This window comes from Trichinella spiralis (assembly GCF_000181795.1).
Source record: "Trichinella spiralis strain ISS 195 chromosome Unknown Scfld4, whole genome shotgun sequence".
Taxonomy (NCBI): Eukaryota; Metazoa; Nematoda; class Enoplea; order Trichinellida; family Trichinellidae; genus Trichinella; species Trichinella spiralis.
Window position 1 is genome coordinate 11,390,893 of NW_003526943.1, and position 14,520 is coordinate 11,405,412.

Sequence of the window (14,520 nt, forward strand, 5' to 3'; positions counted from 1 at the left end):
AATTTGAACTGCGTTCACTTGAACTGTTTTATAAATTACGAATGAAATATTAGTTGAGCATTATGCTTGTATTGTATTTCAATATTTAGTCATCTAAATTATATTTTTTAGCCAGTTTTTATTTTTTAACGCATTACATACACTTTCAACACAAACATAATACTTTATTTGAACTTGGATAGTAACTTGTTGATCAATCTTTAAAATATGGCGATGTCATTGCAAGAGAAGCAAAGTAACGATGAACTCCATTCCAAGCTATGTGGGTACAATATTCCTTTACTGACATGCACTTTGCAAGTTTCGGAAACGCATTGTCTGTTCTCAAGAACACCGGTCTCCCATGTGTTAAATTTGCAACTATAGGATTGAGAAATTTAAACTTCTGAAACTCACAATCATCATGCCATGTGTGGACGTGCAAATGATTGAAAATGCTGCTCTCTCGACATGATTCGACGTCGAGCAAATCTCTCTGAATGAAATGAGTAGTAAAGTTTTTAATTAGATGATTCAGAGCAAGTTCTTGAGCATACATCGATGAAACAGGCTTCCACCATTCAGGCCATTGTCCAAATGCAGAATTTTTAAAAAATGGTCGCAATTCTGGATATTTTTTTGCATCAAATTCATTGTCATAAATTATCATTGCTAAATGCGCACTCAGATTGGCTAATTTAATAATTACATCACTTTTTCCAAACCAAGTCGAGCCTGGACAATGAACTTTTTGGTGGTTAAGTTGAAGCCGCTTTGCTACTGCATGAAGACGGTGCGTCGTATATTTGGTACAATATCCTCCATGCCCTGTTATTATAGGTGTTTTATTGTCTAACTTAAAAAGTAACAATGCAGGACTTAAGAAACTGTCTATATCGGTTCTGATAAAGTAATCATACTGTTTTGCAAGATCATTAACTTCAGGAGCGTTTAAAAATACATAAGAATTTACACTGCTGTATCTATGCTTAAACTCTTCTGTGGGAATAATATAACAGGTAGGCAAATTTCTACGGGTTTGATCAGCAGTTTTCATTTTTCCGTTTTGCAAAACAATACAGTCCGGCGGCATAAATGAGCAAGACGATTTCATGCAAAATACCAACAAATCTATCACATTCAGGGACGCTGAATTTATAGTCTGCTGATTTACAACTTCAAATTTATGTTCATTTACATACTTCCAGGATGCATAAATGAACGTAATAAACTGAACAACATAAAAATTATCTTCCCTAGAAGGCAATGAAATAAGCACCCCTATTTGTAATCCATTGTGATTGAATTTCAACTTTTGAGCCTGAAAGAAAACCAAGCACAAAATATGAATGTAAAGCATCCTTTAGAAAATCTCAATCATAAATGTTTACAACGAAAGCATTTTCATAATTAATTATACTTACCTTTTCAATTAAGTTTACCGCTTGTTTAACATTTTGCTTGCATTGAATTTTGTCAAACTTATAAAAAACATTCTTCTGATAAAGCAGGTAGTTGCTTAAGGAATAAAACTGATTTTTTTCCTTATATATAAAATGATTCCATCCTAAGAATAACAAAAATATTCCCATGATAATTATCACCATAGCATTCAGGGAGCATTTTTTGATCAGGGAGTTCATGCCACTAAATACTGAAATCAAAACAAAAATTGAGATGAAAAATAAACATTGTATTATTTTTCATTTTATAGAAAACTAATAGCTGATAGATTTTATGAAAATTCATTCAACTATTAAATGTCAACAAGCCTTGTTATGAGGAACAAACATTTTAAAATTATATAACTTACAGATATTTGTTTTTGTCATCTGATAGCTAAAGCTAGCTAGAACTGGGAAAATAAATATTATTTTCTTTTAAAGTTCCGTTTATTTAATAAAAATGCAGTTTAATTGAACCGAGAATTGAAAAGTTAGTTTACCATGAGTAGCAATGCTCATAATTCGTGTCAAACATTATACAACTATGCAAATTTATTAATTAAAATAATCATTAACATGAATGTTAATCAAATTATAATAAAAGAGCAGAACTTTTGTAGATACATTTTTCAATTTGTCAGTTTCAGCTTATTTGAAACATTAGTCAAGATAATAAATAATATACAAATATACTGGTTGATAATATGTTAATAACTACATTTATATAAATAACATTTCTTTTACTAAATCGTTATTTATTTTTAGGTTATACACACATTAATATACCAAATTTTCCAAATTTATTTATAATCATCGATAATGTTTTGTATTGAATGTTTGAAAATATTCAACAAATTTAATATAATCTTACATCTTATATTTAAACTTATTTTATAAAAAAATCATTATTTGATTATCGCCTTCATAGACAATTGCTTTCACATTCAATTTACTTCATTTTATAGTTGAACAACTGCCCATCATAATTACTATTATTATTAGCTTTTACTTACATAAGCAATGATTCAAATAATGCAATGTATTTAGTTAAAAATGGCATTATGTAATGAATTTGGTCGATGTGTAAGTCCTCGAAACGTTTTTGTGAGAAAGTTAACAAATACAAATGTAAGCAAAATAACAGAAAAAAACTTTATTAACAGCTGACTGAGTGAATTTTCAGAAAAAGCATTTGCAAATTACTGCATCTTATCATTAGGAAATAAAAAACTGAGTATAATAAGCATGTGATTAATTTTTCCTCTACAGCCAGCCAGTTTGTTAATTGTTAGCCTACTGAAATTCTAGGTGGTTTCAGAACCACACAATGACTTATAAACAAAATAAAAGCAAACGACAGTTTAAAAATATGACTAAGCATTGATTGATTCAATTAGTGTATTAATTATTCTTCTTCCTCTTCTTCATATGCATTTGCGTAATTCTAAACAGTTCCAAAGTCACAATTATCAAAATCAAATAAATAATTTCAATTTACCACGGATCCATTTTCATAAACGTCAGGCATCTGTACCGGTATCGGTTCCATAGGAGGTCTAGCACCTTCAACTTTTACTTGTTCAATGTATTTTGGAGGCTCCAGATTGCGACGAAGATTTTCCAACTCTTCATTCTCTTTCCTGCCCCACTTGAGAGGTGGTCTAGCGCTGCCATGAAAAATTGGTTGCTGCTTCTTTTTTAAGGGCTGGAATTTTAAAATGTTAACAGATTTTTTACTTCAAGTAAAAAAGCATATATTATTAAGATTTCCTAAAATTCTTTGTACTGTTTTATTTTGAAAATATTATTATTCCATCGGAGGTCATTGTCAAATGATTTCTTAATTTTCATAAATGGCATAATTGTTGTTAATTTTAGTTTTAAAATGCTATTTTATGTTTTTGCATTTCATTATTTATGGTCATCAGTTTTATCGCTTTCTTCCACTTCTTCATCCTCTTCTTCTTCATCTTCATCCTCCTCCTCCCCCTCCTTTTCTTCTTCTTCTTCTTCTTCTTCATCCTCCTCTCCCTCCTCATCTTCATCATCATTTTCGTCTTTTTCATCTTCTTCACTTTCAGAATCAGACTTTGATTTTTCGACAAGTTTAGTTTCATTTTTCACAGAGTCGTTACTTTCTGATACGTCAGAAGTATCTTCATCATTATCATGCTCGTTCTCTTCTTTTGGGACAGAATTTTCCAAAACACCATTGGAAAGTATCTATATACATTTACATGAAACAGCTATAATAAGTAAGTGAATTACAGTATGCTGTGATGACACCTCTTTAGAAGGCTGTACGGTAAACGTAAAGTCCACATCGCTGTTGTCAGTATTATTTGTTTTTACGTCTTGGTGAATTTTCTCCAAAATCAACAGACTGACTGGCGTATTTGGGAAATGTGGCAGCGCGTTGGGCTTTAAAAATGAATGCGCTAAATCTCTGCATCTCATATAGCGCAAAAACTGAATGAAGCAAGCCTTCACCATTTCTAAGTTCTTCAAGGTAAACGAGCAGCATGCATTCATTCATTCATTCATTCATTACTGTAGGATAATTCTATTGAATTACAAATAATGGACGAGTGAGGAAAATGTTATCCAACACCGGGAAATATTTTTCTCCTAACTGGGACCCGTTTTAGAACACTTACAACTTCAAATATTAATTTTCGTTCATGAAAAGACCTCCGATCAATTTGACGATCATATTTGCTTGTAACAGGAACTTTAGGCTAGAAAAAGAAAAAAAATAAATCATCTTACGTTTTCAAACAAATGACGACGATCAGAATAAGATCTTCGATCAATTTGTCTATCATATTTGCTCGCTATTGGTACTTTAGGCTATAACACAAAACAGCAATTATCTTATGATCACAAGAGAGAAAAGTATCAACTTTGAATATAGCAGACAAACTGAATTGAAGATAGAACTAAAAGCTGAATGAACGAATAAAAAGAAAAGCATGTGCATTCATAGAATAAAATTTGCATTTTGCACAATGAAAAATACCGGGTGCCTAGAGTTGGCAGCTTCTTCCGGATCAAGACCTTTCTTGAGTGCTTTGTTGCGGGAAATTTGACGTTGACGTTCATTTAATTCTTTCAACTAAAGTTCAGTAAATTAATTTTTTGAAACAATTTCACAGAAATTCTTCACTAACAAACAGCATTTTTGTACGTACATCATAATCTTGACGCTCTCCCCGCTTTTCCAGGTCGTATTTGTCAGCTTCCAAACGACATATGCGCTGGTGAAATTCTTTAATTTTCGAACGCAAACCCTGGAATTAAAAATCAAATTAACAAATGAATTAAATGTTTCTCTGCTTTGATTAAATTACCTGAATGTCCAAGCCTTGTGTGGAAAGCGGCTTGACAAGTTCTGCCAAAAATTTGCGCTTTTGTTCTTCCTGTTGTTCTTTGGTGAGTCCCATTTCAGCTTTAGCTTTGACAATATTTCCGAATTTGTCAAATTTTTCCGTGTTCTTATCTTTTTTGGCAATTTGAAAATTCGGTCCAGTGGAAGCATTCAAGCCTGCCATCATTTGCTGGCGTTTTTTCTTCTCTTCCTCTTTTCGTCTTTTGTCATCCTCAGCTCGTCGCTTACGATCCTCTTCCTCTTGTTTGCGACGTTCTTCCTCTTCACGTCGGCGTTCGGCGAGGATGCGTTCCTCTTCCTCACGTTCACGACGTCGTCGCTCCTGAATAAAATAATATGAATCTTCACTACAATACAGCAGAATATCGAATATAGAATTTATGATATTGCCTGCTTTTCTTTCAACTGTTTCAACTCTTCTTCTTCACGTTCACGCTGTATACGTCGTTGTTCCTCATATTCACGTAATTTTGAAGCCTCCTCTTCCTCGTGCTTCTTTTTTGCTGCCTAAACACGTTAAAAATGTTTTTTTCTTGTTTTCTTAAATACATCTAATTATAAAGCTTACTAGCATTGCTTTTTCAGCTTCGTTCAGTACTTTTACGTCTGATTCGTCGTCAATGGAATATTTGGGTTTGGGTCTGTAAAATGTACGCTACGATCATCATCCGACATGCAAAATGTACCTGTCTAAGCATCGAGCAAAACCAAAAGTGAAACAGAAAAAACATATATATATATATATATATATATGTATAAGAAAATAAAAAGCTACTCGAACATAATAATGCACTGTGCAATTTAAAAGAAACAACAACACGGTGATACATATACATAGCAGTACAAGCTCAAATGCGAAGCAGTGCATTAAGCGCACGCATGCGTTACTTCTTTTTCTCTCTATAAATTATCAGCTAGTTATCAGAACCAGCAAGATGGAGAATAATAAAATATAGTCAAAGGAAGAAAAAAGTAGAATAATGGGAAAAGAAAAAAAAGACCAGAAGTAAGAAAGAAGGAAAACGTGACTAAGTCACGACTAAATGATAGTGAAAAGAAAACCTAGATGCGTGTTATCACGCAAAAACGTTCGAAGTCCAATCACTTCACTGCAGCTTACCGTGGTTTTTCTTCTTCTCTAAATAAAATAAATCTTATAAATTACCAGTTCCATTTGCATACCTATCTAGTGAGATATCTAAAATAAATCACGGGAGTGTTCCATCACCTCTGTTCACATTCCCAATAACCTTAATTTTGTTGTATTGGAAAAAAATACATTGATTCAGCTGCACTCAATGCCTCTGATGATTTTTTGACTACAAATATTCAAAAACATTCAAATAATAAATACAATTTACGGTGATTTGCACTGTATAAATTGATTTGAAGAGAAAATTATGAAGATAATTAGAAATAAGTATTGCAAATGATAATCTCAAAAAAACAATAATAAAACTGAAAATAACTGCAAGCTTTTCATAATTTCAGTAATTAATCATCAAAATTAATTCAGGATTATTAAAATTATAGCAAACACGTCTTGACCTTAACTCTGAGTCAGCATAGAGTAAACTTTCCTAAAGGTTTTGAGAAATTTTTTGAAAAAATTGTTTTTCAACAATTTTAACATTTCTTTGGACAATTCCTCAGATTCAAAACAGATAATACATTGATAATCAGAAAAAATTCCATTAATTAGTTTATTCATTAATTTGTGCTTTGTAATAACGATACTATACAGTGTAAATGAATCCATTCACAATCTGAAATGAAATTTAAAATGTAAAGTAAAATATACACTTACGACTCATGTTCCACCTCCGCATCATCTTCCTCTGCATTATCCTCCTCGCTACAAATTGCTCACTGGTTAGTGACAAAGCGAAGCAAAGCGATTAAACAACAGCGGCAACTTTTTGCACACCATTTAACAACATCTTGCATAACACTCATAAAAATCCACAAAGCCAATAATATTTAGTAAATAAATTAAAAAATCTTTTCGTTTAATAATCAATTCTTATAATCTCAGCCATAAAAATTCAAAGTTTTTATAAAAAAGCATTAATAAAAAGACAATGTAAATATATCACATTAGTTGAGTTGATCAATTTTACAAAATTCTCTTTAAGCATGCATTGAACAAAAATAATTAGCAAATATAATATAAACACTTGTTTTTGTATCACTTATACGCACCTGCCAGATTCTTCGGCAACTTCAGGTTCTTCTTCCTCTTCTCCTCTGAAACAACCGACAATTATATATAAAATAAAAAATAATAAGTTTTTGGCTAAATAAAAATTTGTTTCAAAACTATAAGCGCATGCAAAAGGCAACAACACGTTCAACGCGCGTTGCTAGTATTTTAATGCAGCTAATCTTTGAATAGCATCAACTTTTAAAAATGTCAAATCTTTGTTGAAAAATCAAAGCATAAGCTGTTTCATTGTTATTTAATATTGCCGTGAAAGAAGAAATATTGCAATGACGGCAACAGTTTTGCGCCAATTGTCATGAAAGCAGTATTTTTATTTGCTGCAAAAACACGGAAGTTGTGTTTATTTTTCATACCGCTCAAAAGTTTACAAGGTTGTGCTTTGTGAAAGTGGTGAGCAAATGTTCAGCAAATATCAAAAATATGTTGAATGAATATTTAAAATAATCATGCGCATGAAAAATGAAGGAAATAAATGTCTCATTGTATAACTATCAGATGTCATTAAAACACATTTGGAATTTCTTCTCTGAACTAAAAATATACGCGAAGCTGTTGTTCTGCTTAAAATATTTATCTCAATACTACTATTATGCAATGAAATGAAACTTAAAGAGCAGAAATGTTCAATTTCGTATGATGAAAACAGAATGCAAACACCATATACTATGCTTCGTGAATTTTAAAGCAGAAATCTAATATAATGAAAAAGGAAAATCAACTATAATTTAATGTTGTGAATGAAATGAAATTAATATTTTATTTACACTTTGAAAGCATTCAAGTACCAAAATAGTGTAGCTATATATTCAGCATAAACTAAATAACCATACATAAATTTTTTATTTACTTTCCAGAGATAAATTGCTTTTAATTTAAATAAACTGTTGCACCGTAATAAGCATAATTATACAATTGAGCAAACTTGTCATTTCATTCATTCTATTGTTTGGTCAATTATTAATAATGCAATGCAACTTCGATGAAATTTCTTAAAACAATTAATTATTCAGCTAATCATTTAAGTAGCTAACTGCAAATCATAATTTAGCTTTATATCACAAACATATAGTACCTCATAGCTGAATTTACAATGCAATTGTGAACGAAATTATCCAGTTAGTCAAAGTGTAATTATTGCAAAAAATATTTCAAGTTAAGCTGTTTAAAAAAGAGTACAACGAGACGAGCAAATTGTATTTTACTTTGTTATGCTTCTCATTATTTAGAATAAAGAGAAATTTGTTTTAAAAACGTTTAGCTGAAAAGTATTGAAAGCGCAAGTTATGTATCTATGATTAATTATCTAGCTATTAAAAAATTTTTTGTTTCTCTTTTAAAACTTTTGTACAAAAAATAATTTAAATTTCAAAATATTCGTTTTAGTGTTATGCAATTTTATTAGTAAACGTTAATTAGTATAAAGTGACAGGTTTTCTTTTCATAACTTTATCTATTCTTCTATAATTGTATGCAAATTTGAATTTAGATTGTTAAATATTGTTATAGTGTTTTATACAGTTACAGATTAATAGTTCACTTCGTACCAGATGTTACTTTTTAGCTGTTGTTTTTAAAAAAGCTAATTTATTTTTTAGTAATATAATTGTATAGCTGATCGAGCAGATGCGCCGGGTTAGTTAGGCAAAAAGAACGAAAAATGGGAACATCCTTGCAGCACAACTGTCACTGACGACGATCTGGCTGAGTGTTCTCTGCTTGGCCGGAAGTCAAATTGTGCTGACCGTTTGTTGTATAATAAAAATTTTGAAGATGATAGAAAAAAACAAATAGAAAAGCAGATAGATAATAAAAGAGAGAGAGAGAACTTCTTCAGTGACCAGCTGTACTGAGAATGTTCCCAGTTTTCCGACCATAAAGACAAAACGGAAATGGACGGGCTTGGACTCGAGACTTCATCCTGCTTCGTGAAATTGCCAAATAAATGCGTAAAATACTGTAATATGGATGGGATGGTATTTATTTCTATTTTTTTTACTTTTTTTTGTTTTAGAAGACGACCAGTCAGCAATGGAGAACATTCAGTCAGCTCGCCGAGTTCCAGTTGCCTGACCGGTATATTCCCTCTACCTTGATAGCCAGAGAAGTCGACCGAGCAATTTCGGTTTGCCAAGCATCAGATATCCCAAATCGACAGACTGCCATTTTCGAACTGGTAGCTTCACTGAAGAAGAAGCGGCTACTGTGCGTCTCAGCTGCACCGAAATCACTGTCTGGTTGACACTGTGCTTTCTTGGATTATCTCGACGTGGTGAAACTGGTCTCAAACGGATACCAGCAAATCGCAAATCTTCCACGCCAGCGTTGTCCATTTTTCGGCTGGACGAATACCGTTCATTTCCTACACCAATTCGCTTTCGTATAGATACTACAAAGCGAATGAAGTTCCTACCTTGAATGGGGTTTTCAACGATTGGTACATCAGTGGCTAAGCGAGCGGTTTTTGGATCATCTCTGATTTCTTGGTCATCTTCTCGTAGCTTCCTTCGACGAGAAGAACAACACAATACCACTTCGGCTGTTTTACACTTCAACTCTGGATCCCATAAACATTCGGATGTAGCCAGTGATCGTCGTCGTGTACAAGCGAATCGAAATTGACCACTGGCAGATCGAGTTAAAGACGAAGAATAATCGGCTGAATGATTTTCGTGAATAGTGTTCAATAGCAACGGTGGTTGGCTTGCATCGAATTGAATCGTTGCAGACGGTACATTTGTGACACTCAAAGATCTCGACTGTGACCGAGCATTTTGTTGCAAACGTGAAGATTCTTGCAATTCTTCTCGATTTGCTGATGTAATCGAAGCACATCGATTTAAAAAGCGTCGTTTTTGATTGTAAAACTCAGTCAATTTTTCCCTGGATCGTTCAAGTCTTTCCTGAGAATCGATACGAATCAAATTCTTAAGTACAGCATGGATGTTGCCAATATTTTCCAACGTTATTGAACTTTTTCGAGGTGTGGTCATTTTGCATATAGATTGAGTTGTGGAAGAAGTTCAAAAAATGCAAAAGTCTTCGCCGAGTCCAGGCCCGTTTGTCCTCTCTAATGCACAAGCAGAAACACGCACACGAGCACAGGATTGCGCAACTGGGCGAGTCTCTAAGTCGACTTTAAACCGACGCTAACCTGAGACGACATCGATCAGCAAGCTCACAGCTCAAAGCTAAGCAAAGCGAATTTTTACCCCGCCTTCAAAACCCCCAATCCAACTGTGCACCTCTTTGAATTTAATTTGCTGTATTTTTAGCTCAACCCAAGCAGCATTGGCAAAAGTCACAACACAACAGAGACGCCAAGTGAGTATGCAACAACAACAACAACAACAGCCCAGCCGTGTATGTATGCTTAACACAATCGCTCAAGTGAACAAAACGATGAATATACTTACGAAACGACTTCTTCTTCTTCCGACATGATCACAAGACTAAAAACGAAAAAGCGTTAAAACAGCGTAGCCAAATTCAAAGCAAAGCAACATACGCATAACAGTTTCACTAAAAACACACATATATCCACAACAAGCAGAACACGAATTATATATGTCTTCTTCGTAATGCAATAATGCAACTTTTATTTATAAAATCACAAAAAAACACTTTTATATTTAAGAGGAAAATTCTAGTAAATTTTTTTTTAATAAAAGCAGAATTATAATGCAAGCGAATTAACAAAACAAATGCAACAAACAGCAATAATATTTTTGCAAAAAATGCTCTCTTTCGTCATTGGACGGAAATGCATTTCATGACGAAAAACAAAAATGCAAAAATAAACATGTTTAAAGAAAATAAGGATTGACTTTTTTTTTATTTTCGTTTGCAAATATTTAAATGTAACTTTTGTTTATTTTAATTCAGTTTAAAAAAATATAAAAATTAAATTCATTTGTGAAATTTTTTAATTTTCACTTATAAATCTACTTGCAATTTAATACAATTGAAAAATCTATACTATTAATAATGGTCTAAAACAGGTATCATGTAAAAATTGTAAGATAAAAATAGACTTATTTAATAATTTGCATAATTAATTTGATAAAACAATGTATTTTTTAAATAGTATATGTGAACTTTTTTAATGCAGCAACTTTATTTTAGCATATTTTGCCTGGAAAATGTGAAAAACTTATGATCAATTCTTATAATTTGAAAGCAAAATCGAATGCGCAAAGCGTAAAGCATGCAACTGGTCATTCATAATAAATGCATCTTTCATTTTAAATTATTCAAAACAATCTAAGAAGAAAAAATACACATGGGAAGCAAAAAATTCAACTCCTTGGTTTGTTAAGCACTGCTTGGCAGTGTCATGCATGGAACATTGCTGTGAATGACGCAGTGAGCAGCTGTCCAGTGAGGAGAAATGCTCTCGTCATTAGTGTGAAAATAATCTAAGCAATTAGCTGTTTACTGAAAATCAATTAATTGTGTGCTGTTATAAAAATTTTCAGTCATCAATTTTGATAATATAAATTCAGTTATAGTTTAAAATTTAAAACATATACAATTTCATAAATTTTGCTTGATGTTTTACTACAGTAAAATAAGATTTTTCTTCTTGTAAATAAGGATGCTTTTATAATTTGAAATGGCAAAAAAAGAAAATGAAATACCAAAAGCAAAACTTCTATTTTAAATTTCATCTTGTTAATTGCCAGTAAAAGCATCTGAAAACTTGATCCCAATGATGTATGTGCAATACTGTGTGCAAGCAAAGATGAATTTTAAACGCTTTATAAATTACAAATTTTAAAACTATTCATTCAAATGTATTGTTCACAAACATTATTCCACGCTTCACTATATTATGATAGAGCAGAACTTTAAAAACAAAGTAAACGTTCATAGATGGTACAAGTGGTGATATATTTTAGTTGAGAATAATACTGATAAAAACTTCTTTTCCCAATGCAAAACATTTTAGAAGATTGATTATTCAACATTTCCAACTACTGAAAAATATGTTTCAGCGTTACAAGCAGTATATGAATGAAATTTGGAAAAGAGAAGGAATAATTAATTATGTGGACAGTGGTCAAGCAGCAAACTAAAAGAATTTGAAAAAAGAGCTTACCAAAATGTGTAGCAATTATTAAGCTGTAACGGCTTGAAACGAACGGGAAATGAGAGCGGCGGCTTAGTGAGAACAAATACGTTACAAAGCTCGCAGTTGAATGAAGGCTTGACTGCTTGCTTCCTTGCTGTTGTTGTTTCCTAGCTTCTTGCTATTCAACTGACGGCTGGTGCATATTTTCTTGCTGGGCCGTCAAATAAACGCTAAAATTGTCGTCACAAGGGAAACTAGCAATGCTAGTTTTACTTCGGCGCTTTTGCTTGGACAGCCGACGCGCAGCTGGCAACCAGAGAATAGCAAACCTATTCTCCTGCCTGGAGAAGCTAACGTTTGTTGTATACATTCCTTGAAGCAGATCATAGAAAACATTAGCATCTGGAGTCTGGTTGGGTTTGTGAGTAGTAGTAGCAGTAGTAGTAGTAGCAGCAGCAGCATCAGCAGCAGTAGCAGTAATAGTAGCAGTAGCAGCAGTAGCTGGACCTAAGCGCGTTTTTGAAGCAAGTGTACTTTACGAAAGCTTCGTTGAGTGGTTGGCAAAATGGAAAATAGTTCTGGAGATCATCAGCATCATGCTTGCTAACTGCCTGCTATATGCCATCAGCAGTGTAAAAGCCACTAACTTTATAATAGTTCAAAACTTACGATGGTCGAAGCTAGTTTTCAGTTTTATATGTTGAAAATAAATTTTACAGCTAGTTTTTCATTCTTATTCAAAAATTTTGTAAAATATCCAGCCTGTGCAAGATGAACAATTCAGCGATAGATGAAGTTGTTTTTCATTGAATATTTTAACTTTATTAACTTGCACAAAAAGAAATTTTGCATCTTAAATAAAACTTTAAAATTTTTAAATTAATTTACAACATTTTTTCAAGAGACTAACCATCATATGTTTTAGCACATCTTATTATATATTTTTATAATAAGAGTATATTGATTCTATTAGTTTGTGTATATGGTAAACATGTAGTTGTAATAAAACATAGCATTTAATGTAAAATTGTGAAATTATTCAAATTCAATATTTTTTTATTTTTGAAAATAAAATAAAAATTGTTGCTGAACGCTATGTAATAGCGTTGGATCTTGTCAATTGCATAATAATAGGTTGTTGTTGATTTGTTGATAAAATTGCTTGCAAGTGCGATATAAAGTTGCAGATAAATATAACAAGAGTCAATGATCTCTTTCATCTATGAATTTAAATGCTCTGAGAAAAGGCATGATATTATCCAATTAGCTTTTTATCTAATTTTATAATATTTTAAATATAAATAATCCAAATCACGTCAAAAATCAAACGAACAACCCAAATTAAACTAATCCGCATAGAGCACGCTTTGTGGTTTATTTGGAATTGCAGTCTGTGATAATTTTTTTATGAAAAGCATATTTTAATTCAATTTTCTTGTGTTTATTGAAAATTATTACATGTTCAATAATGAATTTTTAAGTAAAATGTTGCAAAATTTATTTTTCGAAATAGTTGGCTTGAATGAGTATCTTGTTTGTTTACGAGTAAATGTGAAAAATGGTGTTTATAAATTTTTAAAATTGAAAATCACATTAAACAACAAACTGAATCTGAACAACTGTCATTCATTTTCATTAACCAAAAAATTTCAAACTGCTTTTGATGAACAAGCATAAGCTAGCTTTAAAAAGAAAAAAACAAAACAAAATCAATCAGCTAACTATGCAAGCATGCTGTGTGGTTGGAGGAATGTTATAAACAAGCTTTTCCACCATGTTTGCACGCTGCGAGGATGGAATTAGCCACAATATTGCTAGTCTGCTCAATGAACAATTACTCTGTTTCATGCTATGAAATTGTTAAACTTTAATTCAAATTTTCAGTATAAATTGTCTTAATAATACTAGTGCTATTTCAGAATTACTCTTTATAGTAAATTATCAATCAGCAATCATATTATTGATAAAGTGTGATTTTACATTTTCCATTATATAATTTATTCATATTATAGAATTACAAAATAAAACAATTCGATTAAGAAAGATTAAAAATTAATGAAGAAGTAGAATTTTTTAATTCAAGCTTAGAAAATACACTTTTATACTTCGTTGAAAACTGTTGTAAAGTGTCTTATGATTCACAAATGTATATGTACATCAACTATTTGAAAAACTGTGTAAAAACGGAATGTCTGTCAATTTTAACTTTATATTATTATAAATAGACTCTTATTCTTCAACGTTGAAAATTAGTGATATTGCATGGTATATATTTAAATTGACAGATGCATTAAATTGCATTTTAATAGCTGTTTTAGTGAAATAATTTTTTGAGTAAACGTATTCATTGCAAATGCTTGAAAAATTGTAAATTTTGATAATTTTGATTTTTAATTATTTCTTGCATAAAATA

General features: G+C 31.7%; 3 protein-coding genes across 3 annotated transcripts; all 3 read right to left on the reverse strand.

Moving 5' to 3' along the window:
* Nucleotides 1-193: 193 nt before the first annotated feature.
* Nucleotides 194-5,986, reverse strand: Tsp_06502 (conserved hypothetical protein). Its single transcript, XM_003378551.1, has 15 exons — nt 5,978-5,986; nt 5,901-5,950; nt 5,381-5,453; nt 5,219-5,319; nt 4,775-5,159; nt 4,595-4,714; nt 4,444-4,539; nt 4,194-4,274; nt 4,058-4,162; nt 3,693-3,845; nt 3,372-3,647; nt 2,923-3,129; nt 1,558-1,626; nt 1,404-1,511; nt 194-1,300 (listed from the first exon to the last, which is right to left on the reverse strand). The coding sequence occupies exons 1-15, from the start codon at nt 5,984-5,986 to the stop codon at nt 194-196; spliced, it is 2,940 nt and encodes a 979-aa protein (XP_003378599.1).
* Nucleotides 5,987-8,866: 2,880 nt separating this feature from the next.
* On the reverse strand, nt 8,867-10,026 carry Tsp_06501 (hypothetical protein). The gene is made up of 2 exons (XM_003378552.1): nt 9,125-10,026; nt 8,867-8,990 (listed from the first exon to the last, which is right to left on the reverse strand). Exons 1-2 carry the CDS (start codon nt 10,024-10,026, stop codon nt 8,867-8,869), a joined length of 1,026 nt encoding a protein of 341 aa, XP_003378600.1.
* Nucleotides 10,027-12,285: 2,259 nt separating this feature from the next.
* Nucleotides 12,286-13,023, reverse strand: Tsp_06500 (conserved hypothetical protein). The gene is made up of 3 exons (XM_003378553.1): nt 13,018-13,023; nt 12,937-12,959; nt 12,286-12,640 (listed from the first exon to the last, which is right to left on the reverse strand). Exons 1-3 carry the CDS (start codon nt 13,021-13,023, stop codon nt 12,286-12,288), a joined length of 384 nt encoding a protein of 127 aa, XP_003378601.1.
* Between the last annotated feature and the right edge of the window lie 1,497 nt (nt 13,024-14,520).